At 37.5% G+C, this 26,988-nt stretch overlaps 1 protein-coding gene and 2 long non-coding RNA genes across 3 annotated transcripts; 1 reads left to right on the top strand and 2 right to left on the bottom strand.

Annotated features, from left to right (window-relative positions):
• Positions 1–1,038: 1,038 nt before the first annotated feature.
• Positions 1,039–3,117, bottom strand: LOC139188291 (uncharacterized). The gene is made up of 3 exons (XR_011571646.1): positions 2,070–3,117; positions 1,680–1,831; positions 1,039–1,501 (listed from the first exon to the last, which is right to left on the bottom strand). It is a non-coding gene; the product is annotated as an uncharacterized lncRNA (long non-coding RNA).
• A 7,837-nt stretch (positions 3,118–10,954) lies between these two features.
• Positions 10,955–12,037, bottom strand: LOC103444082 (uncharacterized). The gene is made up of 2 exons (XR_001790770.3): positions 11,246–12,037; positions 10,955–11,174 (listed from the first exon to the last, which is right to left on the bottom strand). It is a non-coding gene; the product is annotated as an uncharacterized lncRNA (long non-coding RNA).
• Positions 12,038–22,313: 10,276 nt separating this feature from the next.
• LOC139187884 (secreted RxLR effector protein 161-like) lies at positions 22,314–23,102 on the top strand. Its single transcript, XM_070804498.1, has one exon. The coding sequence runs from the start codon at positions 22,314–22,316 to the stop codon at positions 23,100–23,102; it is 789 nt and encodes a 262-aa protein (XP_070660599.1).
• The last annotated feature ends 3,886 nt before the right edge of the window (positions 23,103–26,988 follow it).

The following is a 26,988-nucleotide window of genomic DNA, read 5'->3' as shown; positions in this document are numbered from 1 at the left end:
TTATAACTAGTCTGTTAACCCCTAGGCTATGATTGTGATGTTGATTCATCCATGGGAGTGTCGAAGTTCAACTCTCCTTTCCAATTCATGTTCATGATTTCGACAGTGCGGCGGAGCAATAATATGCCGCTGCTTGATCTCTTTTTATTTCCTTTATTTCATTCAGAGGGGGTAGCGCAGCAGCTGGTTGTAGGTTGAGGGTATAGCTATCATCTTATGCAACCAGTTCTAACCAAGAATAGTATTATGTGGAGTCAGACAATTCCTAACGTGAAAGGTCATTAGGTGATTATAAGGCTCTGCCTGAACCACTAGTTTCCTCATTCCTAGAGACCAGACAAGGACCTTGTTGAAGATGTGAATGGTGGTTTTCCCTTGTTGATGTTATCAAGAATGCCCATCTTCAGTGGCGTTTTGAAAATGACATTTACTCTTGATCCATAATCCACCAAGACTCAACTAACCATAGCATTAGAGATCTGTACCTTGGCGATATGAGCGTCATCATGGGGAAAGTGGACATCCTCCAAGTCTCAATCAGAGAACATCAAGATGTTAGAGTCAATGGGCAACTGTTTATTGATCGAAGCTACCATTCGAGGTTTCTTGCACGCCACCTTTCCTAAATACTCTTATTCTTTATATATGCAGTTGATACTATGAGTGTTTCTTTCCCGAAGCATTTGACTGGATGAAGATTCTGAATCTTTTTAGACTTTCTGCATCGCATTTCAGGAGCAAGTCGTTGGGGTTGCGTGTCTGGGTTCAAAACAGGATGACGCTAGCACCACTACTCTGTTAATCCATCTTTTCTTAGAGTTGTTGAGTCCATGACCGAACTTCTCAAGTAATTGTAGTCCAATCCACCTTGCTCTGGCCATGAAATATTATGGTCCCATAAGCATGACATTTGGTGACTAATACCTTTTCCACAAGAAATGATTGAAACTATTTGCCTATCAACCCCACCATCACTTTGTAATATTTTAATCGATATTGAAAAGTGATTGAACACAAATTGATAGAAAGCAACAAAGGTGGAAAAAACATCAGATTTATTAACAAGTGAAAAAATCCAACAATATCGAGTACAGTCATCTTTGAAGGTTACATAGTACTTAAACCTTCTATACACAAACAAGGAGTAGGGCCCCATATATCACTATGCACAACCTCAAATGGTGTAATAGACGTATCCATAGCAGAAGGGAATGGTAATTTGCTAATTTTATTCTCTATACAAGTAAAGCACAACGTAGGTGAAGAATCAAGAACAATAGGTATTATTGGGGTATTATTGGTCTTTTTAAGCATTAGAGAAACAACAAGATTAGAAAGGTGGCCTAATCTGCTATGCCAAAGACTAGAGGTTACTCAATTGCCAAGGTATGCAATAGCCTAAAAAGCTTTCTGTGAATGAGATAAAGGTATAGAAAAAGAGATAAGGGTACAATCCATTATTGCAGAGACCATTGGACTGCATTCTCCTTATGGCTTTGTCCTGAATCCAAAAACAAAAAGCATAAAAATCAGCCAACAATTATTTACAAGGCAAATGCTATGCACTAAGAGTAATATTTGAGATATTCAAGGCACAAATAGTACTAAGTTCAACTTCAAGTTATGAAAAACAATCTGTGATATAGATGACCCCAAATGGGATACATGCAAACATTTACCACTTGTTGTCTAAATCATTTCATTTGATGGAAATGGAGTTGCCAATGACAATTGTTCAAATCAGCAATCATGTGGCTAGTTGTACCAGAATCTATGCGCCATAGTTGTAGAGATGGTTGAGTAGGTACCAAAGGTGATGCAGAGGCAGTGACTTGCATTGCATTTATAGTTGCAAGAGAAGGTAAGACATTAGAAGTGTTAACAACGAGTCCAATATATGTTAAACTTACTATTGTACTTTACCTTTTGATGATAATATTGTTATCACTTGTATTTGATATAGATGGGAACTTTACTCCTAATAGGACTCTTGTACATCAACCTTATGTAATTATTTATACAGAGGAATAAAGCAATGAAAAGCAATGCTTTCAGAAATGTTGTCTCACCTTAATTTAGAATTCTACATGGTATCATCCCTTCTTCGATCCTGACCCTCTTCATATCCATGTCAACCCCTGCTTCTTCCTCTTTTCTCGGACCGAACGTAGCCCAATTTCTTAAACTCACTGACTCAAATTACCTCACCTGGCTTCGTCAAATCAAGATGTTTCTTATTGGTCACAACCTCTAGAAGTTTGTCGATGGCTTCTTTCCCCAACCTCCTCCCACCATTACTGTACCACCCACCCCTACTTCTGACTCGGATGGTTCCTCTGCTACTGCTACAATCACCTCATCCACAACCTCGAATCTCGACTATCTCAAATGGTTCCAACAAGACCAATTGGTGGTTAGCTATATCACTTCCACCCTTACTGAACCTATCCTTGCTCTCACTGTGGGTTATGACTCGGCTCAGGCTCTTTGGAAGTGTCTTCAACGCCGCTTTTGCTCAGCCGTCTGTCACCAACTGCTACCAACTTCTTGATTTAACCAAGAGGTCCACCCCTATGCTTGAATACCTACAGCAAGCTAAAACATTGGCTAATAAACTCACCAGTATTGGTTACTTGTGGATCTTGAATATTTCATCACCACAGTCATTCGTGGTCTTGGCCTTGACTACTCTATTCTCCATACTGCCATCATCAACATCACACCCCTACCCATCTTTGAGGAACTTCATTTTAAGATCCTCGTTTTTGACTTGCAAAACCCTCATTCCTCCTCGAGCCTTGCTGCTTCTCAGACCGCAATTCTCACCACCTAAGCTCTTTCACGTGGTTCCCAATCCTCTGCCCATTGTGGCGGCGTTACCTTCTGGCATGGGACTCGTTATACCACCAATCACGGCCGCAACCAGGGTTCTTTCCTTGGTGGGCATTCTCAACCCTACTATCGCCCTTCTTCTTCAAAATTGGACTGGGTCTTCTTCAAATTGGAATGGGCATCCATCGCCTTGGCCTAGTTCTCGTGGCTTCTCGAGAACACATTGGGCTGGCTTAGGTTTGTTGGGCTCTCATCCACCGCACACTCCTACCTGGTGTCTTACCTGCTCCACATCTCACCATTCTGACGCCACTTATCCTCATCGTTATGGTGGTCCTGAGACATTTCCTCTGTTTGCTGGCTCTCAAGTTGTTTAGTACTAGGATCCCTCCACTTGGTTCCCTGACACAGGTGCCACCCACCACATGACCGGCGATGCCACTGCTCTTCCGCATCCCTAACGATATCATGGGCCTAACTCAGTCGAATTGGGTAATGATGACACTCTAAATATTGCATCCACCAATACCATTCCTCTCGATCTCAATTCTTCTTCATTCGTTCTTCGTAATGTCTTTCTTGTTCCTTCCTTACGTAAAACCCTTCTTTCGGTTGCTCGTTTTACATATGCCAATAATGTTGTTATTTGTTTCTTCCCTTCCTTTTATTGTATTTATGATTTACGTACTGGTGCATTGCTATTTCAGGGCCCATGTAAGAATGGACTTTATCCATTGTCTGTTTCTCCTCCTAAAGCTCTTGCTGCATTGTCTATTGATTAGCATCAATGTTGGTCACCCATCTCCGTTTGTGCTGTCGCGTTTAGGTTCTAGTCTAGGTCCTAATTTTTGTAAGAGTTGTGCTTTAGGGAAATCCACTCAGCTCCCTTTTTCCTCTACTAATAAACGTGCATTTTTTCCTTTTTTTCTTATTCACTCTAATGTATGGATGTCCACTGTTGATTATGTCTCTGGTTATAGCTATTATGTCATTTTTACTGATGACTATTCTCCTTACTCGTGGATTTACCCTATGAAAAAGAAATCCAAAGTCTTCTCCCATTTTCAAACTTATGTGGCTATGGTTAAAAATTTATTTCATGCCTCTATTAAAAATTTACAAAGTGATGGCGGCACTAAGTATGTAAATCACTCCCTGTTTGAGTTTTGTCGTCTCTCTGGTATTCAGCAACGTCTTTCATGTCCTCACACGCCCCAACAAAATGGGCTTGCTAAGCGTAAACACCGTCACATTGTTGACATGACCCGTACCCTACTCACCGTAGCCAAAGCTCCACACTCGTTGTGGGTTGAAGCTGCCCTTACCTTTGTTCACCTAATTAATTTACTACCTACTCCTACCCTATCTTGGTCCACCCCTCACACTCTGTTATTTGGTTGTTCTCCATCCTACACTCACTTACGTACCTTTGGATGCCTTTGTTTTCCTTATTTGGGCAATTATGTCAAAAACAAACTATCCCCTCACTCTATTGAGTGTATTTTTTTGGGATACAGTCCTTCACATAAGGGTTACAGGTGCCTCGATCCCACCATGGGCCGGGTCTACATCTCCCGTAATGGCGTCTTTAATGAAGTTGTGTTCATTTTTCACAAGCCCATAGGTCCTGCACCATCACCATATGTGGAACTTTCCATTTGGCCCATTGCTCCCAGCATCGTGCCACTTGCCCACGGCCCATCTTCACTCCCTACGCCTGACAGCCCACCGTCCGTGTCCCCTTTTCCACCGACAAATCCCACATCTCCAGCTTTGGCACTGTAGCCATCTTCTCCACCGATTCCTGCTGCAGCCCCACCACCCGAGCCTGTCCTATCGTACCCAATGGTCACCCGCTCCAGAGATGGCACACGGAAACCAAAAACATGGACTGATGGGTCCATTCATTATCCTCTACCTCATGCCTTGACTATGTCTTTATATACTAATAAGCCCACTTGTTTCTCTTAGGCAAATCGTCAACCTGAATGGCGTGCAGCCATAGCAGAGGAGATCAATGCCCTCCTCAAAAATCATACATGGGTCATTGTTCCCCCATCTCCTGCTCAGTATAAGATAGGTTGCAAATGGGTCTATCGCATCAAGCGCAATGCCGATGGCACCATAGACCGTTATAAAGCTCAACTGGTGGCTAAGGGCTTTCATCAACAACCTGGGATTGATTTTCATGACACTTTTAGCCCAGTGGTGAAGCCTACAACAATCCGCACTGTCTTGAGCCTCGCGGTTTCCAAGGGCTGGCCACTTCGTCAACTCGACGTAAAAAATACGTTCTTGCATGGTCAACTTTAGGATGAGGTTTACATGTCACAGCCACCTGGCTTTATTCATCCTCAGTTTCCCCACCAAGTTTGTCGACTCATGAAGGCCCTCTATGGTCTCAAACAGGCCCCTCGGGATTAGTTTACAAGGTTTAGCTCATTTCTCTCTTCCTACGACTTCGTCCAAAGTCGGGCAGACAACTCACTTTTCATTTTTCACCGTGGTCCTCATACTATCGTACTTCTCCTTTACGTTCATGATATAGTTTTGACAGGCAGTGACTCTACCCTTTTACAAGATGTTATCCAGGCTTTGGGTTCTGCTTTTGACTTGAAGGACTTAGGTCATTTGCATTATTTTTTGGGTATTCAGGTACAAACAACCACTGCTGGAATTCATCTTTCCCAAACCAAGTATGCATATGACTTATCGAAGCGAGCAAACATGGTTGAGTGGAAGCCATACTCCACTTCAGTTGCTGCCAAGATCTCTCTCTTGGCTCATAATGGTCCCTTGCTCTCCTCACCCACTGAATTTCGAGCACTTGTTGGTTGTCTCCAGTACCTGACCTTAACCCGGCTGGACATGTCATTTGCATTCAACAGTGTCACTCAGTTTCTGGCTTCTCCTCGCCAGCCACACTTTCTCGCCGTTAAACGTATTCTTCGGTACATCAAAGGATCACTCACTCATGGCTTGCTGCCTCGTCCTTAACCTGCTCCATCCCGTCTTTCCGCTTATTCGGATGCAGATTGGGCTGGTTGTGTTAATACTTGTCGCTCGACAACGGGGTACTTTTATCATGGCAGTAATCTGGTGTCCTAGTGCTCCAAGAAACAACCAACGATTTCAAAGTCTAGCGCTGAGTCCGAATACCGAGCTTTATCTCATGCCTATGCAAAAACTACGTGGCTCTCCTATTTATTTTATGAGTTAGGCATTGCTGCTTAGTTTCCCATTCACCTATACTGTGACAACCTCAGTACCACTTACATGGCTGCCAACCCCGTCTTTCATGCTCAGACTCGCCACATTGAGTTGGACTACCACTTTGTTCGTGAATGTGTGGCTTTGGGTAGTCACCAAGTCTGTTTTCTACCCTCTGTCGACCAACCTGCCGACTTACTCACCAAGGGTCTTCACAAGGCCCGTCATCTCCTTCTTCGGTCCAAACTTGTTCATCCTTCGACGCCAAGTTTGCGGGGGGTTGTTAACGAAGAGTCCAACATATGTTAAACTTACTATTGTACTCTACCTTTTGATGATAATATTGTTATCACTTGTATTTGAAACAGATGGGAACTTTAACTCCTAATAGGACTCTTGTACATCAATCTTATGTAACTATTTATACAGAGGAATGAAGCAATGAAAAGCAATGCTTTTAGAAATATTGTCTCACCTTAATTTAGAATTATACAAGAAGTCTCGAATAAGCAGAATTGGGCACTGTGATTTCGTTTTCCACAGATTTGACACCCTTCCAAAAAGGTTGTGTCAGAGTTTCTGATTCTACATGTATCAACAAGATGATCATATTTGCCACAGATTTGACAAGTAAGCATTGATGAATTGGAGTACAGATGCTGTCTTGGTGGAGAATTGCCAAGAATACATTGAGCTGAATTTGGATAGAAGGATTTGGTAATTCCAAATTAAGGACCGCATTGAAATTTGCCCTTGCCTTTGTTTTTGTTAAAAAAGAGCTTGTAGGCAGAAGTATTTGGAGAGAGAGAGAGAGAGAAAGGGAAATATTAGCTCAGAGGAAAGAATGATTGATTAATGATGATTCTGTAATATAATTGTATAGTACAAGATTCACTTTATATACTACATAGAAACTTATTGACTAAGTAATCTCATAACTACCTATAACAAACGTACTAATCTAATGACAAGTTGCAACTTATACACACATAAACGCGCGCGGGTTACACACATATACATGTTTGTACAGTTCTTTCATCAAACTTCTTGATATATACCTGATTTAACTGTAAATTGGAAAAACAAATCAGTACTTAAGAACCTTATTAGACAACAACTTTGTGTCTTAACAAGAAACAACAATCAAGCCTTATCCTATTAAGTGAGGTCAGATGTATAAACCCTAGAACGCCCTTACACTCGATTTTGCGCCAAATCTGTAGTTAGGTCCAACAAAGTATGTAAAGGTGTCTAGAACTTCCCCACCAGGACCTACCCCCAACCTAGATATCTTTTCTAAGTCTTCCTAGGTCTTCCTCTACTTCTTTTACCATGAGTCTCCATCTTATAGTTACATCTTCTAACCGAAGCATCTGTAGGTCAGTTCACTTGTCCAAATCATCCAACTTTACCTTGCATATTCTTGTTCTTAATTATATCATTTCTCATGTGCCTACACATCAAATGAAGCATTCTCATCTCCATTACACTCATTTTTTTGCACATGTTGCTTTTTGATTGCCCAACATTTTGTGTCATAAACAATCGCTGGCCTTATTGCCGTCTTACAAAATTTTTCCTTAAACTTTAGTGGCATACACGATTGCACAACGTACCCGATACACTCTTCTACTTCATCCAACCAGCTTGTATTCTATGACGGGGATCTCCATCTAATTCTCAGTTATTTTGCAAGATTGATCCAAGATAATGAAAACTTCACTCTACTTTTAAAATTAAAAAGAAAAGATTTCCAAATCCACAAATCTATGTCTAATGACTTAGTTAACTTTATATATCAAACAATAAACGATGAATAGAATAACCATCGTTGTGGATAATTAGCAATTTTCAATGTAATACACAAAAGGTTTCAAGATTATAACACATGGTAATGTTTTGAAATTTTCACGCTAAGTATTTACATTAATTGGTATTTTTCTTAGGGGTGGTTCGGTGTGAGATCCCAAATCGAAAATGGGATCTTGAATCCCAAAACGAAAATTTTCGAGATGTGAATTTCAAGACCAATTTCGAACCAAAATTTTGGTATTCCTAATTTTCAGGATTCTCGAAATGTTTTCGGTATTTCGAGATGGATTGGGATTGGATCTGGATTTTGGGTTTTTGGGTTGAAATTTGAGATTTTTTTTTATGTAGACTAAAATTTGGGCTTTTGGCCTAAAATTTTGTTTTCTATTTCATATCAATTAAAATTTAGGTTTTTTTACCTCATATTAATTTGAAATTGCATACCAATTGAAATACCAATTCTTTCATACCAAGTCAAGTTGATGTTCTAAAGTTCCAAACTACTTAATTTCATACTTTTATTTATAATATAGTCTACTATCAAACTACTTAAATTCAACATTCAACATGTATGCAACCAAATCATACCAAGTCAAATTGATGTTCTAAAGTTCCAAACTACTTAATTTCATTCTTTTATTTCTAATATAGTCTACTATTAAACTACTTAAATTCAACATTCAACATGCATGCAATCAAAATAAATATATATATTTTTTCGGTTCGGTTCGGGATTCCCGAACCATTGAATATGTACTCCCAATTGCCATACCGAAAGGTTTGGGATTGATTCAATATGGATTCCGAAAATTTTGGTATTATTGGTTTTAGAATTTTTCGGTATGGAATCGAGATTTTTTTGGTTTGGTTTGGAATTTTCAGGAAAAATTTCCAGCCCTCATTTTTCTTATACTGAATGTATTGCTCATGTCATGTTTTGTATCCTACCCACGTGATGCCATAATTGATCTGTACTTACGGTTAATTTTGAGAGAAAAAGAAAGATAATTTTATACTTCATTAAAGTAATAAAGAAGATGATGATTATAACAGAAAGAGAGGAGAGAAGAGCTTTATACAAAAGCTTACAGATAACATAGTAACAAACTCAATCATCTATTTGACAAAAAAAAACTATGAAAATATTGGAGTTTAAAATCGTATCTCCAACTTCTGACGAAAGAGAGCAATTTGTTAACTACATTGTAAAAGATGAAGAATTGGTACAGAGAAAGAGGACGACGATAGAAAGAAACAAGAGATTGTATTGATTGATTAGAGAAAATGTATACAACCGAACTTAAAGAAATGATAGTTATACAATCCCTTATATAGTCATATATCCCAATTACAATAATACCCTTCTAACGATATTAACAAACTCAACCACTAGAATAATGCCATGTGGCATTTCTGTTATATCAGTTATTACTCCCCCTCAAACTAAACTTGGAGAATCCAAGTGAAGTTTGAACTAGCCAGGTATTTAAGACTGATCTGCAACTACAAGACCAAGATGTCTGCAATGCTTCAAGAACATTGGACTGTGCAATCCTTTTGTAAATACATCTGAATAACTGTTATGAAGCTAAACACTGTAGAAAACCCCAAACCCCTGTCTCTTGCAATTTGGAGCAGTGTATGATAGTCTGGAGTTATTGACATTAATGAGTAGGAAAACCGTATTGTATTTGGACAACCCTGCTATCTCGAAAATATAAAGTGATACACAATTGAATGTTCAGTCCCACATCATTGATACAAGTTCCACTTTTGATGCAGACAGTAGCCATTTCGAATAAAGTTGATGATCCAACATTGTAGCACTTTTAACTACACCGACTTTGGATTAACCTGACAGCAAGCTTGCTGGAACAAATGCAACAAGTAACTCTCTGCATTTTACTACTGCTGAAGCTAAACCGTAGTCCCATAAAGGCATAAAGGCTGATAGTATGGTAAGAGCCACTGCGTTTGCTGCTGGGGCACGCGTTGCTTTTCCTTCGGATGCTGCATCACTTCTCAAGGCTGCTCAGGTAAAGAATGTTGTCCATATCATGCCTACATTTGGTCCTTCCACCCAATCAGTTAAACCTGGTGGCATGTCTACCCACTCAGAACTTCTTCCTAATGTACATATACTACGTAGCAACTTGGTTGCCATGACAACTTTGTAACTGCTAACCAAAAGATTACTGAGAGCTTTTTCAGCTTCTTAAAGTGTTCAGACACAAACCAAAACCTCTGCTCACTCCGTTATCATCACACAAGACTACAACTTTAGCCATAGGTGAAGCCATGATGAAAGACACAAGTACAATCCAGAAATAAAAAACAGATGAATTCTTCTACGCAGCAAGAGAATGACACTCTTGACACAAATGCTAAGGCAACAAGAGAATGACCCTCTTGACAGATTCTAAAGCAACAAGAGAAGGATACTCTTGACAAATTCTAAGGCAACAAGAGAATGATACTCTTGGCAAATTCTATGGAATCAAAGAAAGAATGATACTTCCTTAACCATCAAGAAAGAATGACTTTTTCTTGAAATCTCGTAATCCAATCAAATTTGAATGAAACAGTAGTTTATCTTTAGACAATTCATCCAAAAAACAACAAAATAAAAAACCCAATTTTCAACATAAACCCATATCGGCAAGATCACTCCACACCAGAGAATAGAACAAGAATCATGTGTCTTCACCAACCTCACAAAACAACTTGAGCTGTACATTTCTTCAAACATGTATACCATTAAAGAGAGAGAGATTCATTTTTGCAAGTCTATCTTTAGCCCAACAATGCCATGTGGCATTTCAGGATGTGACCAACACTCTCTGTAAACCTTCAAGGCAAAAGAAAGATGGCTGTGTGCCCTTAATTCTCAACCTATTAACTGAAATGACTTCTAATCACAAGAATGGCTACTGTAATTTTTCTCATTCCATAATTAGTTTGATAATGGTGTAACGTCCTTCTTGAACCAGAATAACTTTGTGCCCAATACTCTAAGCAAGAAATATGACACCATTTTGCCGAGAAAACCCAATCTCAAAACACGAACCAAGAAAGGAAATAAGCTGCAAAACATAAAAAATGCAGAACCTAGAGAGAACAAAGAACTATCTTGTCTGGAGCAATTAGTCAAAACCAGTAACAACGACCAAAAAAAAAAAAACAAACCAAGAAAAGATTCATTCTAATTGTTCAAGAATTCGAAGTAAAGGGACTGGAAACATAACCTTCACATGAAAATTCTAAGCTGGGTGTTTCATCAAACACTTTGACTACACAAAGGTCTAAACTTTCTTCCACACCTGAGAACAGAGCACAGATCAAATTCGCAGACAAGTAATAATCAACAACTCAGAGACAAATTCGGTTTTACCTTCATGGAAATGCTTGGATCTTTTCACAGCAGAATCCACAAAATTGGTTATGATAATGCTGCGGCAGTTGCAAAGACAGCCAACAAAGAGGGATCCACTTTAAAGGAAGCTGCATTGATACTTGGAATGCTATCGAGCGAAGAATTTAATACTCTTGTGGTGCCAGAGAAGATGATTGGCCTAACTGACTGACATATTTCGAAGGGTAGAATAATGCTCCTTCTTGTAACCCAATGGTAGTAGCAGTAACAGTAGCAGTCACCGATTAAGATGAAGAGATTCCACTGGATCCAAAAAATTGCTTGACATCCCATCTTCTTTCCTTGTATCAAGAACTCGATGAAAATCTGAAAAATTCCAGAATTCAAGAACTGAAAAGAAAAACAAATTGCCACTTCTATTTGGCGTAAAGGAACAATTTTGACGACCCAGATTTTGACCGACAATCTCTATTCATAGCCCAGAGGAAAAATCAACCAAAAAAATTATAGGACGATCGCGGAAGCACCGAAGAACTTGACAGAATGTCTATTGAAAATCTGAATAGAAAATAAAACTAGAAAACGATGAAATCTAATGAAAAACGAAACCAACAGAAGACATGGCGTGATTCTGATGGTTCTGATACCATGTTAACTACATTGCAAAATATGAAGAATTGGTACAGAGAAAGAGGAAGACGATAGAGAGAAACAAGAAATTATAGAGAGAGAGAGGAAGAGGAAGAGGAAGACTATAGAGAGAAATAAGAAATTGTACTTATTGATTAGAGAAAATGTATATAATTGAACTTAAAGAAATGATAGTTATACAATCTCTTATACAGTCATATATCATAATTACAATAATACCCTTCTAACTATATTAACAAACTCAACCACTAGAATATTGTCATGTGGCATTTCTGTTATATCAGTTATTATAATCAAACAGTTAGTACCATGGCATTGAAGGAACGAAAGCCAAAAAACGCCTGAGACTTTCTTGTGAAGAAACCTAGTTGTGGTGTGCATCTTGTTGCGGGTTTGGTACTTTTGTACTGTGATGTCTTGTTTGTTTTCACCACTCGGTCGTTTTCTCTAGTGTTGCTGTTTCGGTACCTACTAGTAAGACTTTAATGGCGATGATGGCAGCGAATGCTGCTTTCTGCGATTGGAAATTAGGAATTTGAGTTTCCATTTTAGTTTAGGGTGGTGCTATCTACACACCCATCTCAATTTCGGTCGTCGGATCGAATGAATTGAAGAAGATCAATGGACAAAATTTAACAAGGGTGTGTGAGAGGTAAAATGAGATGTGTGAATAGCACTACCCTTAGTTTATTTAATTGGGCTGGGTTTTTATGTATTTGTTCCCCTAATGTATTTGGGTTATTTTGCCTTCCTTTGTGTTGGCTGTAACCTTCTATCGAATTAATTAAATTATCTTTTCAGACGAAAAAAAAGAAAAAAAAAACTCAATCTTATCTTGTTACACCCCACCCTCGAATTAAAGTGTAATTTCATAAATCCCCTAAAAAGTTTGTAAAAAAATGGTTTTTGGGTCTTAAATGGTGTACCAAAGGGCCCACCCCTGATTTGTTTGTCCCTGGTTCCCTCTTCTTAGCTGACACGTGACACTCTCTCTCTTATCTCCTTCTCCCCATAACCTCATCTCTCTACCTCCCTCACAGCTCTTTCCTCTTTCCTCTCGCTGCACCGAACCCTCTATGAAGGTAGCTTACACATCCACACACCCATACATACAAGCGCATGCAGGCCACCAACCCTTTCTCTGTGCTCTTTCACCCTTCGGAGAGCCTCTCCCGTACCTTTCGTTCCTCCTCTCTCTCTGCGAGTAAAGGACCAAGACGACCCATTGATTTCTCCAGCGAGTTCCTTGTTCTTCCATCTCAGGTAAGCCTCAAAACACTCCAAATACTTATCTTTTAGTCCCTGTAGTTCATTTCTGACCACGTTGATGTGTTTTGGATGTCGAACTACGAAGAAACACCTCGAAGGAGCTAAACCCAGATTCCGGCGAGGAAACCATGGTCATTTGGCCATCTTTCAGGCCATTTTCCGGTCAATTACAACCACCACTCAGTCCCTACTTGATATGAATCTCTTCTCCACATTTCTAGCTACATTTTGGCTTTTGAATCACTCAATTTGGTTAAGTAACGAAGAACTTACGAAGCTTTGAAAATTCCCAAAACCTTCGGCCAAAAACCCAGTTTTCAGACGAGCACCACCCCTTTCGAGGCGTTTTTCGGTGAGTTGGCCAGCTTGTAGCGTATCAATATCTTCATCTCGTCGAGTACTACAACTTTCCTTTTTCCTTCACCCAATTTCGTTGAGTATTGAAGAAGTTATGAGGGTTTAAAGTTTGTTCAGTTTTCCAGCCGAAATCCAGCCTTCTCCTTCATTGGGTCTGGCGACCTATGAAACTGGCGGGCCAAAAACCATCCCTTTTGGGCAGCCCAACCCTTTACCCCTTTGAACTCATCCCAAAACCCTTAAGAATCCAAACCCACGGGCCTTTAGGCCAACACAGAACCAACTTAAACCCTTTTACCTAGAAACCTAAACCCAACGCAATTTCCTATTTCTAAAACCCAACCCAAAATCCTATTTAATACTAAAGGCCCTTGGGCCATATCAGTTGGGGCCCTAAGCCCAAATCCGAAACCTTTAAAACCCTAAGCCCTTTTTCCCCTAAACCCAGCCCACCTAAATAGATAAACCCTAAACCCAATTAACCCTTAAGCCTAAAACCCTTAGGGCCCAACCCGGATCCAAGCCCAAACTCGATTGACCTGACCCGTTGACCAATCCAGACCCGTTGACTTTGACTTTGACCGGTCAAAGGTCAACATTGACTTAGGGTTGACTTTTCAGGTTTTCTTCCAGGACCCCTCCTAGGCTAATTTTGACGTCCTAAACCCATTTCCAACGTCTGTTTTCCCAAATTCAATTGTTATAATAGAGTTTTATTAATTGTACCCTTTATGTGCTTAGGTGCATATATATTGTGGCGTTTCTGTCTTCGCTAGCAACGCATCTTTTTTACGGCGAAGTACTGTGAGTGGACCCCTTCTAAAATGCATGTTTTAATAGTAGAAATGCATACATGAAAAAACATGATTTAACAATTACGTTTTATGAAACGCTTTAAGATAACATGCTTACTAAGGTTATTTTGAATTATCACGATTTTTCCTATAACCCGTGTTCTTGTAGAATATCTTATGGATGACGATATGATATTTAGAACATGTTTAAAACACCTCTTTATAGTATAGATGATGAATGACTTTATACTATGAAGTTGTTTTTCAATATATATATATATATATATATATATGTTCAATGGTTTTGTACTTACCTAGTGGTCCTTATTCCGCTACGGGACAAAGGGATAGATTTCGGTCCGTTCTGGACGACGGTTATGGTGTTGGCATAGGGCCTGAAGTGTTTTTCCTCTGGCTATTAGCACAGGGACGGGGAGTCGGCATAGGGCCTGGGGGTAATTTTTCTCTAACTGTTTGCTCATAGACGAGGAGTCGGCATGGGGCCTGGAGAGTTATCGGACATTCACTAGTGATTATTATATATACAAGTTATGATTTGAGACATTGCACGGCATGCTAGGTTTTGGAAAACCTATGTTCATCATGATATAAATGTGTGTTCATAATACCCAAGGGGTTAGTATGTTGATAACTGTTTTATTATATATATATCAACTTGGTTCACTCATGTTTGTTTTGCGCCCCCTTCAGGACTTAGAATTGAGGCATACAATCCTGGTGTCAAGGCATTTTCGCATCGGCATCTTCGAGTCCTCTTGGTGTAGGACCCATCCTTTTATTCATTCAATTTTATATTAATTGTTTTAGTGTTCTAGATTAGATGTGTGCTTTGAACACGTTCCTGATGTGAAATATTCTAACACTCAAATTAAACCCTCTTGTTGACGATTGTAGTAACGATGCAAGTAGGGATCGTTCTAAATCGGGGATTAGGAAGGATTGCTAATCTACTCTAAACTGACGTAAAAACACAAAAATAAACTTAAAAACACTTAACAAGATTCACAAGACTCAAAACAAACTTAAAATACTCAAAACAGCTTAAAACAACCAAATAGACTCAAACTAGACACTAGGAATGACTTTGGACGAAAATTGACTTTACCTTGACTCAAAACACTTAAAAACACAAACTAAAACAGTTTCTAACTAATATGACTCAACAAAGTAAATGGGATTGGGTTTTTGACGAATTTTAAGCAAACAAACAAATTGTAAAACTAAACAGATTGTAAAACGAATTTTGGGAAATAAGATGGTTGATGGATTAGCTAGAGGTCCATTCTTCACACATGACACACTTGTACATAAATCGATTTCCAATTGCTTTTCAATAAATTATGATGCTCAACACCCCAGATTAACCGTGATTCACTAATTAACCCTCATATTTTCCTTTACTTATTGAATTGGATGAATGCATACGACAACCCAAATCATTCTCCAAAGGTCCCCTACATGAATGCATAATAGAGATACAATCAGAGATCATTACGTTCCATGAAAATCATAAGTGTTGACGAGACATTTGTAACTATGAATACATGATACGTTTGCCAAGAATTCAATTAACGTGATTGTGACTAGCAACCTTCACTACTCATGAATATAAATTTGTAACAATTTGGTGAAACTCATTTATATTCTAGCATCAAATTCATGCATGAAAACTAAGTATGCATCCTTAATCGGCATACAAGAATCAGTTTTGAAGAAAACAGTTAATTGAATTACATTCACAACTTATCAAATCACAATTGGAAGAAATCAATTCATATCTCAAGGATGTTCATGGCTTCGAACTTCCCTCTAGCTAAGTAGGGGTTTAGTTCCGCATACTCATAAAACAAAGATACATAAATTTAGACATTCAAAACAAAGAATGAAAACACCTAAAAACGCTTCAGCAATCCAATCTTGAATGGCAAGCACGTCCAAGGGTCCTCCTTATTCTTCTTTGTTGCGACACAAGGTGTGGGATGATGGATGAGTGGTAAATTATGGTGGTGGATGGATATAGGTGAGTTATGGTGAAGGGTGGATAGGTGGATGGGTGGATGATGTTGAATGGTGCGGCAAGGGGTTATATTTATAGGGATGGGAAAGGCATGGCTGTGAATTAAATTGGGAAGGTTTTAATACTCCAAATCCATCAAGAAAAGGGTAACAAATTAGATTCCAAGGAAAAAGGGAAAGGGAAATGCGGCAAAGAAAGAGAGAAAGGGGAATCCCTTGCACGACAAGGGAAAAGGAAAAGGAAGGTGCGGCCACCCCTTTTGTGCAGGGATTAGGTATTCTAGAAAAATATAATTAAGTGTCCTAAAGTATTTAGGACACCCCCTTGCAGCTGGAAATTAGGTGGATTAGGATTAGGAAAGGTTAGGACCAAAATAAGGTAACTTGGCTAACATTCCTTCCTTCTTGATTGCATCTTTAACTTCCTTTTCTTTGAATTAATTTCTTCATAACTTCAGCATAATCCTAGCCTCTTTTGGTCTTCAATTTCGTCCATCCACCTTGCTCCAAGCCTATGCTATCCATTCCATGCCCAAAACTGCTCCAAAAGGCTCCAAAATGCACTTCTTTGCCACATTAACCCTTCAGACCTACAAACACACAAAAATAGCTTAAAATACATAATTAACTAAGAACTAACAACATAAATGCACAAGAACAAACTAACTAAAGTGCATAAATATGCTTCTATCAGTTCCTTAAATGCATATTCTTTATTCTTTTATATTTATAAGTCTTATCTATCCCTTGTTTTCAGCAATTCCACTCAATAAATGGCTTTCGTCACCCTCGGGTGTCGGGCAGCACGTGCCTACCCTGGTATTCGGAGAATATCGGGATCGGGGCGTGTCATATCTACCTATTCTAACAACTATTTGTGCCATTAATGAAAACTGGGTCTTCCTAAAGGCCAATCTATATTTATTTAAACCAAAAGAATTTATCACCACCAACAACAATATTAATAAACTCATAGATTCAGACACTTGTCATAATCTTGGACCTTTACACATCTTGTACTGCTAACATCCTTCTTGTATATGAAATTGGAGCAAACAGTCGTGAGATTGTGACAACGTAAGTGAAGCAAGAGAGCATACAAGACCTTTGTTAGAATATCAACAAACTGCACAACTAAGTCTTTCTTTACAAAATCTTTCCCTAATGAAATGTATGTCAATCTCAATGTGTTTAGTCTGAGAATGATATACTGGATTCATGGCAAAGCAATGGCTGAGAGATTGTCACATATTAGCATAGGTGTAGTGGAATTCTTGATGTGGAGAGCAAAAAGCAACCGTCTAATCTAGTCAAGCTCTGCTGTTAAGCTTACGTGGAGGACCATCGATACTATATTTTGTTTCTTGGATGACCAAGAAATGGAGTTGGAACAAAAAAAAAATACCATAAGGCTTACAGTAGACAACTTATCGTTGGGGTCCCTTACCCAATCAACGTCACTAAAAGCCTTTAAAGTACCTTAAGATTCTCGTAACCACCACAAACCATTGGGTTTGTCATGAACAGACAAACTAGATGGGTAGAGAATGATATATTAGGCTTGGTTAAATTCAAGTATTGGAGTGCCCCCACAATGCTTTTATATTAACCTCGATTGTTAAACACATGACCATCATCCTTTAGTAATTTGTCATATAAAAGGTAAAGAGTCTCACAAGCTTTGCAATTTGGCATTGTTGTCTTTGTCAACAAGTCTTTGATATACTTGGACTATGATATGAACAAGCCCAGAACAAGCCCAGAGAATTTGAAGAAATTTGCAGACCACAAAAATATTCTAAGGGGCCTAGATCCTTATTACCACTCTGCAGCAAGATCAGGGATAACTTTAGTGACAATAGCAGTGTCATTATTATTTCATCTACATAACAAACAATAACACTTATTTTTCACTTCAATAACGTTTATTTTTTACTTCCTAACAAACAATAATGAATAAACAAAAGTGCTCTAAATTGTCGAACCATGTAGAAATCATGTAAATCTTTCATTCCAAACTCTACGAGTTTGTTTCAGTATGTATAAAGATTTCTCAAGTTTGCGAACACATTTAGGGTGTTGTGGATCTTCAGTCTTTAATCTTTTGTTTTATTCTTTATAGCCTGATAAACTCAGCCACCAGATCACCTCAAATTTATGCAGACATGACTTCTTTACGCATTTCACTCTGCTATCTCAATTTAATTGGCTTAACTATACTCATATACACCATGAGGTTAGGTCATTTGGTGAATTATAGGTACTCCACTGATAATTGAGGAGGAAAAACAAAGAATGCTTCTCGATTTCAACAATGGATATTCAGCTCGGTGTAAGTCTAATGAGAGCTGCACACTTGTTTAGCACGTGCATGAGGGATTGAGATCATAAGAGTTAATGTATGACAATACTTGTTGGTTTAATAAGAATGGTTTGATGTGTATCAGCTAAAGCTTTTCACACATTAAAACTATGCCCTAATCCTGTCGTCCATATTTGCATTTAATGTTAATAACTAAATGATGATTATCTAAAGAAAATTGTTGCTCAGGTTCTGAATATTAAATGGCATAATATTCATACATTCTTGATTGAATAAAAAACCTATTTCTAAATCACAAAGACTTGTTAATATGGCTACAGAATATCCAATCTTAATTACGAAGGTATTATGATTAAGTTCATCGTTCACAATATTCTTCAATCCAAAGAGTTGAAGGCTGTGACCTGTGACATATGGTTTTGGGGTATAAAGATTGATCATGCATGTGATGTGATTTAGTGATGAACCCTAGCTCCATGAGTCTTAACACGGTGGAACCATTTACTGGAATGAACTACAAAAATTGGAAGCAGGACTTGCATATTGTGTTGGGAGTCATGGATATGGATGTTGCATTGAGAACAGATGAGCCACCCATGCCAGCTAAAGGATGCTCTTCGAACCAAAGGTCCAAGTATGAGAAGTGGCAAAAATCCAATAGAATCTCTCTCATGATCGTTAAGAGATCCATGATTGATATCGTGCATGATGGATTTCCAGAGGCCACGAATGCTAAGAAGTTCTTGAAATTAATTGAAGAACAGTACAAAGAGTTTGACGAAACCAAGACAGACAACCTGATGAATTCACTAACAACTATAAGGTATGATGGCATTGAAAGTGTACGTGAGTATATTCTGAATTTGATTGATATTGCTGAGAAGTTGAAGACTTTGGAGGTACCTATATCTAAAACATTTTTAGTGCTTGTCGATGCTGCCAAAAGATATAATGCCAAAAATGTTCCTTCTCCCCCTAAGAGGACCTTCAAACCTAATAACCTATCGGTTTTCAATGCTCTTTTTGTAAAAAGTTTGGTCTCATGAAGATAAAGTGCCCTAAGTATAAGGCGTGGCTATCAAAATAAGGAGCCAACAAAGGTAAAAATATTTTTGCTTGTTTTGAAAGTAATTTAATTGATATGCCTAGTGATGCTTGATGGCTTGACTCTGGCTCTTTTGTTCATGTTATGAACTCATTACCGGATTTCTTAACAAATAGAATTCCAACTAAAGATGAAGTCAAAGTGTCTGTTGGCAATGGAAGAAGAGTTGAAGTCAAGGCTATAGGCACCGTTAAGCTTAAGTTTGATTTTGATTTTGATTTAGTTTTGGCAAATGTCATTTATGTACCTTCTATGAAAAGGAAGTTAGTTTCAGTTTCAAGACTAGTATTATTGGGTTTTTATTTTACTATAAATAAGATTGGCTTTCAAGACTAGTATTATTGGGTTTTTATTTTACTATAAATAAGATTGGCTTCAACGTTTTTTATAATTCTTCCCATGTTTGCACCGGTTCACTAGTTGATGGGATGTTTAAGTTTAAATTAAACATGATCAAATTGTTTTAAATGTGGAAGACCAAAAATTTAAGCCACAACAATCTTTAATCTTTGGCATAAAAGGCTTTGTCACATTTCAAAAGGAAAAATGGAAATTTTGGTTAAAAATAAAATCTTACCTTCATTAAACTTTGAAGATTTTGATTTTTGTGTGGAGTGTGTTAAAGGAAAATTAACTAAGTGTAGAAAGGAGGGATCAACTCGTAGCAATCAAATTTTGGAAATTATTCATACAGATATTTGTGGTTCTTTTCCAACAAAAACCATTGAAGGAAACAAGTATTTTATCACCTTTATTGATGATTTTTCTAGGTTTTGTTATGTATACTTAATTTCTGAAAAATCTATGGCACTTGAGGTTTTTAAAATTTATAAAAATGAAGTTGTAAACCAATTGGAAAGGAAAATAAAGATTGTAAGGTCAAATAGGGGAGGGGAATACTATGGCAAATATGATTAAACAGGTAGGCATCTAGGGCCTTTCACCATTTTTCTACAAAATAATAAGATTGTTGCCCAATATACTACCCCAGGAACCCTTAAGCAAAATGGGGTGGCGGAGAGAAGAAATAGGACATTACTTGATATGATAAGAAGTATGATATGCAAGGTAAACTTGCCAAAATTTCTATGGGGTGAGGCGTTGAAATCTGCAAGCTATATCCACAACAGAGTTCCTACAAAATCAGTGGAAGGAATACCATTTGAATTGTGGGAAGGGAGGAAGCCTAGTTTGAACCATCTCCACATCTGGGGATGCAAGGCAGAGGCGAAGATTTACAACCCAAATGCCAAGAAGCTAGATGCCAAAACCACAAGTTGTTATTTTGTGGGGTATGTAAATAGATCAAAGGGGTATCCCTTTTATTGTCCTAATCATAGTAGCAAGATTATTGAGACTAGAAGGGCCATTTTCTTCGAGCATTTATAAGAAGAAGATCCTGGAATAAACTTGAAGGGTTTTATTCTTGAGGAGATAGCCATCGATAAAACTAATGTTGAGAAACTTGGACCACAAACAATAATGATCGACAACACTGGCATGCAGAAGAAGAATGAGGCATCGATGATCATGAAGCAGTAATTACAAGTGAAGTGGAAGAATTTCAAAATGAACAGGTTGAAGATGATGCTGCATCAAATAATGATGGTGAAGGCACGAATAAGAATGAGCAGCAGCCCATTCAAACCTTAATCCTAGTGCAGCATGTTGACATTCCTTTGAGACTTAAGAAAGCCTACTATTCTCAGTGATTTTGTATACTTGGCTGATTGTGAAGAAAATTTATCAGAGTTTGAAGACCCTACTACCTTCAAGGATGCAATCTCGAGAAACAACTCAGACAAGTGGATTGAAGCCATGAAAAATGAACTCAATTTAATGTACGACAATGGTGTATGGGAATTGGTGGAACCTTTTAAGGGCGTCAAACCAATAGGTTGAAAATGGGTGTTCAAGATAAAGAGAGACTCTAATGGTAATATCGAAAGACACAAAGTGAGTTTAGTGGCGAAAGGATTTACTCAAAAGGAGGGTGTGGATTATAAAGAGACTTTTAGTCCAGTATCAACTAAGGATGCTTTTAGAGTGATAATGGCTATGGTAGCATACTTCAATTTGTTTTTTCATCAAATGGATGTTAAAACAGCTTTCTTAAATGGTGATTTGGAGGAGGACATATATATGAAACAACCAGAAGGGTTTCAACAAAAGGGGAAAGAGCATTTGGTATGTAAACTTAAGAAATCCATATATGGATTAAAACAAACGTCACGACAATGGTATTTGAAGTTTCACAGTGTAGTTAAAGAACATAGTTTTATTGAAAATCCATTTGATGATCGTATTTATTTAAATACCAGTGGGAGCAATTTTGTAATCGTGGTGCTTTATGTTGATGATATTTTGCCTGCTGCCAACTCTCTTAGCATGTTCGATGACACAAAGTGTTTCATGAAAATGAGCTTTGAGATGAAGGATTTAGGTGAAGCAAGGTATGTGTTGGGAATTGAAATCAAGAGAGACAGACAAAGGGGCTTGCTTGGATTGTCATAAAGAGGATATATATAGAAGGTTCTGAAGAGATTTAACATGTTGGCTTGCGGCACTATTGAGTTACCAATTTCAAAGGGTGATAAGTTAAGTAAGAAGCAGTGTCCAAAGAATGATTTAGAAAGAGATGCAATGAAAGATAAACCATATGCATCATTAGTAGGAAGTCTAATGTACGCGCAGGTTTGTACAAGGCCAGACCTTGCATTTACAATAAGTGTTTTGGGAAGATTTCAATCCAACGCTAGAAAAGCACATTGGAATGCCGGGATGAGGGTTTTAAGATATCTACAGAAGACAAAGTCACATATGTTAGTTTACAGGAAGACTGATCATTTGGTGCTTGAAGGGTATAGTGATTCAGATTTTGCAGGGGGTCCGAATGATTTAAAATCAACCTCTAGATATGTTTTTATGATGGTTGTAGAAGTTGTTTCATGGAGTGTCAAGCAGGACACAGTGGCATCCACCACGATGGTGGCTAAGTACCTTTCCTGTTGTGAAGTCGTAAATCAAGCAGTTTGGTTAAAGAATTTTATCACTGGCCTTCATGTAGTGGACTCAATTTCAAGACCTATGCAGTTCTATTGTGACAACAACGCTGCAATCTTTTTCACAAAGAATAACAAAAGGTCCAATGCAACAAGAAACTTGGATATCAAATTTCTGGTTGCTCATGGAAAGGTGATGGAAGGTTTGGTGAAAATTGATTATTTGGAGACAAGTTTAATGATTGCAGGCCCGTTGAATAAGGTTGTCCCTGCTGTGGTGTTCAAGAAACATGTGAAGAAGATGGGAGTATTGGCTGATTTTGATGTCGAAGAATAATAGGAGTGAAGGTGAATGTTTTTACATTATGTTCTCTGATTACAGTATATTGGTTTTTCATATTACTTGCATAAAAACTTTGTAGTTCAATTATCTTAGCTAATAAAGTATCGTGCTGCTTAGTTGCAAAGGTTCTCCCAGAAAAGTGCAGTTTTTAGCTATGATGTGGTACATTAAATTGTTATGAAAGAAAGCAACTTAAAGGCTTCAATTCGAAGCAATAAAGGAGGACTAGAATACTAGTCTTAAAGAGGACCTTAATGGAAGATGTACCACAGAAACATTACATTTTATATATCTTTCATTATTTTCATATCTTGTTGAAGTTTCTTGTGATTGCTGATTTCATGATTGTAATTCTGGGGATAATATTTGTGTATTAAGATATGATTCCCTTTAGTTCTTCATGGATATTAGCTTTTGACTGAAACTTGTAATCGTGGATTTTGTTAATACTAAACTCATGGCCATTCAAGTATGTTCTCATATCAATAAGTATTTGTATTAAACAAGTGTTGGCTCTAGTGGGAGAATGTAAGTCTAATGAGAGCTGCACACTTGTTTAGCACATCCATGAGGGATTGAGATCATAAGAGTTTGTGTATGACAATACTTGTTGGATTTTAAGGAATGTATAAAGACTGAAATATAACCTAAAGAAGTCCCGGTGCAATTCGTGTTAACCATTCTGATGTGGATACTTTGGATATTAGTGATAAGGGTTCTCAAACTGATGACTTTGATAAGGATTACACAATGGGAAGTGTCCTTATCAAAGACCACTGTTTACATTATAAGTAAAGGGTCCCTACTCTCGCATAATACACGCAAACAGAAACATCAAGCCCCATTGATTGACAGTGCACACAGATAATGTTGAGAGGAGAAGAACCTTTATTTTTCTGCTACTATGACTTCACAAGGTTAATGGTTAATTGGATATGTTGATTTCTTTTCTTTCCGCTATATTTAAAGAGGACTGCTAAACCCACCCCGTTGTCTTATTTCACCACCCACATTATATTTACACCCACTATAAAAAGTTAAAAAATTAAAATGTTATTTTCCCACCCACTATTATTCCTAAAATAACCCTATATATAATTAGAGATAAATTTCTTTAAAAAAAAAAAGAAAATAAACAAACCTTCTAAAAATAGGAAAAAAAGAAAAGAAAAAAAACCATGTTTCCTTTCCAAATTCCAATTTAAGTGTCCTTTTCGAGATGCATACCAATTTGAGTGTCCTTTCCAAATTTTCCCTAACCTAATTAAAACAATTCCAACGAATTCTTGGAATTCTCATAGGAAAACATGAAACAAATTGTACCCTAACCTAATGCAAATTCAAATAAAAAGTCACAAAGCTATGCTTCAATTATTCATGTCGACAAATCAAGATGGTCCACATAAAATTATCTTTTACCTGTTCGACGGAAACATAGTCATCTACTTGTTCCATAGAAATGTCATCTTCTAAATTTATTCTTTTTGCTTTCTCTGAATGAAATGGGATGAAAAGGATGAGTTAGGGTTTATGGGAGACAAATTTTCTAAACTTTTCTTTTCTTTTCTTTTTTTATAAAAAAAAAATTAATGCAAAAAGGAGTAAGTAAGGTCCCTATTAGTCATTTTACAAATGGATAAATTTGTAATTAAAAAATTCATAAAAAGGTGGGTGGGGAAATAAGACATCGGGGTGGGAATATCACCACTCTATTTAAACTTACACTCGGTGGATCAATCGCAAGCATTTTTTGGATCAAGTCCTTTGCTTCCAATGACAAATGCCTAATAATTCTAACTCGGGAGGCTGCTGAATATACAATATAATGGTCGGTTGGTGATGAACCAATATTTATACTATATATTTCTCCCTTTTATATTTCTTTTCTTGTCTAGTTTAGTTGAAAGTTTTAAGTATTCGTGATACTTTTGCCATATTGTGTTTCTAGGAGCAGCAGGATCAAGTTTAGTGGAAAAGTATGCAAACGGTGGAGTTTTTGAGTGATTCTAGTTGGATTCGATTCATAAGAGATTGAAGATGATCGTATCAAGTTTAAAATTCCCAGCTAATCGTTCCCAGTTTAAGAACGAAGATAGGTCAGCGTGCTGATAGGGCAGTTTGGACCTATGAAGGTTGCACGAGAGATAAGTACATAATTAAAGCCTAAATTGAGGGAACTTCCTTCTTAGCTTTTGAAGCAGATGTTTGAAGCTTTCTAAGGACATCTCATTCATTGAAATCTACAGACTTTTGGTCTACTAAACGTATGGAGGCAGGGCACGTTCTGTTTGCCCATTTAAATTAGGAAGTCAATTTTAATTGACATTTATTTTGTGTCTCCTAACCTGATCCGGAGTGTGGATGATTGAAGTCTCTTTTAAGTATGCATTAGGGGGATTTAAATAGGAGGGCGATAATAACGAAAAAAGGAGTCAGTTTTCTAGAGGAGAAGATCGGAGAGCCCAAGAAGAATTCTTGTGAAAAAAAGGTTTTTCTCTTTCCTTGATTCTTCATGGATAATTCTGTTTGTATTCAGACAAGTATGTATAACTGATTTCCTTTTTCTAGAGTGAGGCCATGAGCATCAACATGATTACGTAGACTTCTCTTTTAATTGCTTAAGTGTTGTTACCTGCTTGCTTTGATATTTTCAATCACTGAATTAAACTATCTATGTGCCTTGATGTTTGATCACCATTAGGATGCTTATAAAAGTCATTGGATGCAATTTTGAATGGATATCACATTAAAATTGGTTATGCTTCTTGTGATCGAGGAATGTAATTTCTCCTAAGGTAAATATCATACTTTTAGGGATTACATGGTTTACCAAAATGATTTTCACCAAGATTAATGAATCACTCATGTTTATATTTAATCCAAATGTCATGGTTAAATTGCATGTTGTGGTAGCGTTTCAGCTTGAATGTCACAAGTAAAACTACACAAGGAAAAACCCAACCTTCAAAGCATGTGTGTTTTTTATTACTTAAGCAATTGGAATAGCTACGTAGGAGTGTTGTTGGAAAAGGTTGAACTCTAGTGCCTTGTCAATCTAATTTACTTCAATTATTTTTATTATCTTGAGTTGCTACATTTACTTGTTTGTTTAGTTGGATCACTATTTCTATAAGCATCCATTTTAGATATTTTTTTAAGTCACATATATTAGGTTTTAGTTTTCTCAAATTAGTGTAGTTCTTAGAGTTAGCAAAGTTAAATACTCCAAAACTCATTAATTGTTTATACCAGTCCCTAAAGAGATTGACCTTGCTTGAGCCATTCTATACTACAATAACTTGTTCTCTTGTAAGAATTTTCTATGATTTAACCCTTGTTTTACAGGTGGTAAAATCTTCATCAGTTGGTTATCAGAAAGATAACCTATAATCTTCATTTAACATAATATTAATTTATCCTTGCAATAAATTTCCTTCCCAATACAGGCAGTCAGCAACAGTTTAGCTATCGGGAGGGTCCTCTGCGCTTAAGATATAAAGCAATGTAACACCACATCTCGATCCAAATATTTTCTTGACACGCTTCATAACCTTTGCCCTTAAATAACTATAAATGGAGATGAAAATTAGACGAACAAAGCTAGAGCATTGTAATAAGAACATTATGTCATATCATATGTGAATTAATTAAATCCTTAAATATGTGTATCTCCCTAGTTATGGAGCACAATAGATTTTCGTTCTATAACCTGTGTAGAACATCTGGTTAGGTTGAGATATCACGTTGCTCAGCCCAAAATTCACGATCTTAAGATCTTCATTGGTTTTCAAAAGAAATTTTTGAGGCTTTGTCTCTGTGAAAGACGTTATGTTCATAATAGTGCTTCATGCCAGATACCTACTACCAAGTAAACAAGGGA

Source organism: Malus domestica, chromosome 09, assembly GCF_042453785.1.
Source record: "Malus domestica chromosome 09, GDT2T_hap1".
NCBI classification, from domain to species: domain Eukaryota; kingdom Viridiplantae; phylum Streptophyta; class Magnoliopsida; order Rosales; family Rosaceae; genus Malus; species Malus domestica.
This window is presented reverse-complemented; position numbering and strand designations above follow the sequence as displayed.